At 38.0% G+C, this 5,108-nt stretch overlaps 1 protein-coding gene across 2 annotated transcripts; it reads left to right on the forward strand.

Moving 5' to 3' along the window:
• The first annotated feature begins 505 nt into the window (after positions 1-505).
• Positions 506-4,881, forward strand: LOC113308157 (homogentisate 1,2-dioxygenase-like). Of its 2 annotated transcripts, none has more exons than XM_026556641.1 (9): positions 506-888; positions 976-1,206; positions 1,356-1,435; positions 2,154-2,321; positions 2,448-2,623; positions 2,765-2,834; positions 2,940-3,118; positions 3,935-4,018; positions 4,396-4,881. In XM_026556641.1, the coding sequence occupies exons 1-9, from the start codon at positions 689-691 to the stop codon at positions 4,612-4,614; spliced, it is 1,407 nt and encodes a 468-aa protein (XP_026412426.1). In that variant the 5' UTR covers positions 506-688; the 3' UTR covers positions 4,615-4,881. The 2 variants fall into 2 exon arrangements, with proteins under 2 accessions (XP_026412426.1, XP_026412427.1); XM_026556642.1 differs by having other exon boundaries at positions 509-888; positions 2,964-3,118.
• The last annotated feature ends 227 nt before the right edge of the window (positions 4,882-5,108 follow it).

The raw sequence follows: 5,108 nt of genomic DNA on the forward strand, positions 1-5,108 counted from the left end.
CTAAAAGAAGCTTTTAGATCATTTGAAAAAGATGGAAAGATGAGATGAGAGTGACGACGGAGATAGAAATTAGTGGATTTGTTGAGAGAAATGATGGAGATATCAGTTGATAATAGATCTAGGTTTTGGTTCTTCATCTCCCATATCTGCTTCCGACGGAACAAACGAAGAAAATGAGAAAGGAAATGCTAAAACGTCGAAGGCATTTTTGTCAATTTTAACGAATCAGGGGTTTGGGCCATCCACTCAGCAACATTTCTATACCTGACTCCATAAGGCCCGAGTCAGGGGTTGAGTCTGACTCAGATGCCGAGTCAAGAGTTGCCAAATTTAAAAAACAAACAGTCTAACTGCTGACTCGGCGCGAGTCAGAGATTGACTCAGACCCAGACGTCGAGTCAGCCGCAAACAAACTAGGTGTCAGACTCTCAAGTCGTAAACCATCACAATTCTTGCCATGTGAGTCTGCGTCATCAACTACACCACGCTAATGATCCTAGATTCATCATGCTTCCTTATCCTCACTCCCCGACAAATGAAGCAGATAATACAAATTAATTGCCAGAATCCAGATACGACGATATAATTTACCGGCAGGTTTATCAGATGTAAACTTGAGTTGTCTTTTTTTTTTCTTTCTATTCCTCTAGTTTACTGCCCTAAATTACTTAACGTTTTTGATCAAAAAATGGAAAAACAAGAACAGATTTCTACTGGTGCTAAGGAATTACTTTATCAATCTGGATTCGGTAACAGTTTCTCATCTGAAGCGATTCAAGGAGCTTTACCTCAAGGACAAAATAACCCACTTGTATGTCCATTTGGTCTCTATGCTGAACAAATTTCAGGCACAGCTTTTACTGCTCCCCGTAAACTTAATCAAAGAAGGTCTGACTTTTTAGTTTCATTTCAAGATTTCATCTTTTGAATTTCTATTAGGTAATTTATGTTGTTTTGCTTTAATCTGTTGTTTAGTTGGTTGTATCGAATCAAGCCATCAGTTACCCATGAGCCATTCAAACCTCGAACTCCAACTCACAAGAAACTTGTGAGTGAATTTAATCAAAGTACAAGTTCTGCTACACCTACTCAGTTGAGGTGGAAGCCTGAAGAGATTCCTGATTCACCAACTGATTTTATCGATGGGCTTTACACGATTTGTGGAGCCGGGAGCTCTTTCCTTCGTCATGGATTTGCTATTCACATGTAAGTGCTACTTCTTAATTGGAATTCCTTCTTAAGTGCAGTTTTTATATTTGGAATTAGTATTATCAATTTAGTGATTGAGAGAATTCTATGATTGGCTGATTTTTGAAGAAAATTGTTGATAGCCAGATGCATGCTATGTCGTGTAGGTACTCTGCTAACAAGTCAATGGAAAACTGTGCGTTTTGCAATGCTGATGGTGACTTCTTGATAGTTCCTGAAAAAGGAAGTAAGTAACTCTTGAATCTGAACTAAATTTTGGGAACTGCTTCATTGTCCTCTTTGGTTTGAAAGCAGCCTAAGTTTCTGGGAATGATGGAGACCACACTAGTTGCTCGGGGGTTACCCGCACAACTAGACGCAACCCTCTAATCACTGTTGATTTTCAGATTCACTCTATTGGGTTGTCCATTTAACTGTGATTAAGCTATCTAAGTGGGTACGTGCACGAAAAGAGCGTGCACCCTAGAGTTCCAGGGAGTGAAAAGCTTTGCTAATCTTATTGAAACTCACAGGATATGTACCTCGCTAAATGGGTTGCACTTATGTCTGACTATTAATACTTCTACGAAAATAAGATGAAAAAAGTGATAGTTATTGTATGCCTCTCAATGACATTATCAAACTCCTTGTGGTGTGTGAAATTTGTCTGCTTCAGCTTGTTACCAATGTGACTTGTGGAAGAGCACTTAAAATGATCTTCTTGTGTCCAAGTGGTAACTTCAATTTTTAAGTTGAAGTATCAATGTTATGTAACATCTTGTTATCAACGAGAGGTTGTCGTAAGACTAGCTACCATAGAACTAAAGGACTGCAGAAAGTTCTGAGCAGGTCGCAACTTATATAGGTCTACCTAGAAGTCATGTAACCAACTAAGAATGACTACTTATTTCTTGTTAAAAGTACTTTACTAACATTAATATCTCAAAATGTTGTTGCCTAACCAGGATTATCGATCACAACTGAGTGTGGGAAATTGCACGTATGTCCTGGTGAAATAGTTGTCTTGCCTCAAGGATTCCGATTTTCTATTGACCTTCCAGATGGACCCTCACGTGGTTATGTGGCTGAGGTTTTCGGTACTCATTTTCAGCTTCCCGATCTAGGCCCAATAGGTATTGATTTTACTGAGCATCTCACCGGGGGCAAATATACAAATTGTTTCATCCATTCGAGGTTTTATTCAATGGCTCCAACTTGAAGCTGCAATTACGAAGCATATATTATGATTTTCTTTTTAGGTGCTAATGGTCTTGCTGCTACAAGGGATTTTCTTGTACCCACTGCCTGGTTTGAAGATGAAGTTCATCCTGGGTACATTATTGTCCAAAAATTTGGGGGTGAATTATTCACTGCAAAACAGAATTTTTCGCCATTCAATGTGGTAGCATGGCATGGGAATTATGTACCTTATAAGGTGAGAATTCGTGCCAATAGCATCCTTCGCTGTATCGGCATTACATTAGAATTTTCATGAAATTTTAGCTCTTCTATTTGTCTAGCTTAACAAAATAGTTGTGACTAATATCTTGAGATCTCCTTCATGATGTGCCTACAGTATGATCTACATAAGTTCTGCCCATTTAACACCGTCTTGATAGATCATGGTGATCCTTCAGTAAACACAGGTAGGTATCCTACAGGTCTCACCTATCTGGATTAAGTCATCATGAAAAAAGTCATCTTCTTTCCCTTCTTTTTCCTCCTTAAGTTATTTCTTTCATTTTTAACAGTATACCTATGTCCACTGATTTCAGTATTGACTGCACCAACTGATAAACCTGGAGTAGCATTGCTTGATTATGTTATTTTCCCACCTAGATGGTTGGTTGCTGAGCACACATTTCGCCCTCCATATTACCATCGCAATTGTATGAGTGAATTCATGGGTCTGGTATATGGAAAATATGAGGTAAAGCCTCACGCTGTTTAATCTTCTGGAATGAATTCACCATAAGATTGTCATTTATGAAAAATAAAGAAAAATAAAGAGAGATCAACCATTCTAGCATATATTGGTTGGAAACTGACCAGAAGATGGCATCTTAGTACCATGAACTACTGTATACATAATGTATAGCTCCTTCTTGAAATAAGGATAAGGGTTCTTCTATGTTAATATGCCATTTTAGTTCCTATGTTAGCTCGTTATATATTTTTTTTCCAATATTAGTGTGCTAAGAGCATCCACAGTGGGCGAGTATAACCAAAAATTTGGGATGAGATCGTGACACAGTGGGACGGAGTAAAGATCAAATCCCAGCCAAAGATCAAATTCCAGACCATATTTGGTCGCGACCAAATACCAAATCCTAATATAGTCGGGCGTAAATTTAAAGTACGCTTGTTGCTGGGCGTAAATTTAAAGTACGCTTGTTAACGGGCGGAGATTTAAATTACGCCCGATGAAAATTCAAATTCAAAAAAAAAAAAAAAAAAATGAGGCGTAAACTTAAAGTACGCCTCTTGACAGGCGTAAACTTAAAGTCCGCCTGGTGATTGATTGGGCGAACATTTGAGATACGCCCGATGAAATTTTTTTGGGGCGGATCTTTAAATTACGCGCGACCAAATTTTAATCGCCACCGTTACGTGACAACACGGACTAAACCCAAAATTTGATCTTTTTTTTGATCTTTGATCTTTGGTTTTGATCGCACCACTGCAGTTGCTCTAACAGTGCATAATTTTCTGACTAACACACGTGAGTTTTCTGAGGTGGTTGTAGGCTAAAGTTGATGGATTTCTCCCAGGTGGAGCAAGTCTTCATAGCTGCATGACTCCTCATGGACCTGATACAAATACATTTGAGGTACAAATTTCTCCAAACTAGTGACTGCTGCAGGATTTTTGTTTGTAATCCAGTTAACAGTCTTCGGTTTTCCCAAAACGAAAGATGGCTGTTCCTAAATTCGTTTGAAAAAGTAGTCTTTGAATACAGCCTGAAATTAGCCATATCTGTGACGTTTTTCTCTGTTTACAAAACATGTTTGTTTATAAATGATTTCAGCAAACTACTCAGTTTATTGAATTATACTAGAAGTATTCTCATGTTCTCGGTAATTGAAAATACAAACAACAGAAAACGATTCCTTTTAGTTCTTGAGATTTGTTTTCGGCTTCTGAACAAAATTTGCTTAACTTTCTCGCTCGCTAGGACACTCTAATTTTCTATTTGGATGTTGACAGACAACAGTGAGCCGTGGAACGGATGAAACACCATCCAAAATAACAGAAACCATGGCTTTCATGTTTGAATCAAGTTTGATTCCTAGAGTCTGTCCATGGGCCCTTGAATCTCCTCGTATGGATCACAACTACTATCAGTGTTGGATGGGTTTGAAATCTTACTTCTCACACGAAGGGTCGGATTGTTACAACAAAGAGATACAAAGTAAGCACAGCTAAATTTCTCCTTTATTAGATAAGAATTGAAGTCTCAGCATAGGGTCACATTTCTACAACAAAGAGATACAAAGTAGACGCAGCTGATTTTCTCCTTATTAGATTAGAATTGTAGGGAACATTTTATTGACATTGTATCTCTAGTCGATACTTCCTTGTTGCGACTAGTACAAACAGTGTATATATGATGCTTGTAAATAGCAAATATACCCCGGAGAAGAAAACATCCAGCTTTTGAATAAAGATTGTGCTTTTCTTTTGCATGATTCATGAATATGAGTCTTGGTATTGTTGCGGCTTTCAAGGAAATACTTCTTTGTGGTTCTGTTTTTTTGGATAAACTGAAATTTTATTAGCTTCAGGTGGTAGAGGAGTTTTGATCTTTTGCCAGAAGACTACTAATAGCAACAGAGAAATTATCATAAGCTTCTACTGCAGAAGCAGTCTCTTTAACTGTATTAGCAATGGAATCTGCTACCTAATTATCATCACTAGGC

This window comes from Papaver somniferum, chromosome 1 (assembly GCF_003573695.1).
Source record: "Papaver somniferum cultivar HN1 chromosome 1, ASM357369v1, whole genome shotgun sequence".
Classification (NCBI taxonomy): domain Eukaryota; kingdom Viridiplantae; phylum Streptophyta; class Magnoliopsida; order Ranunculales; family Papaveraceae; genus Papaver; species Papaver somniferum.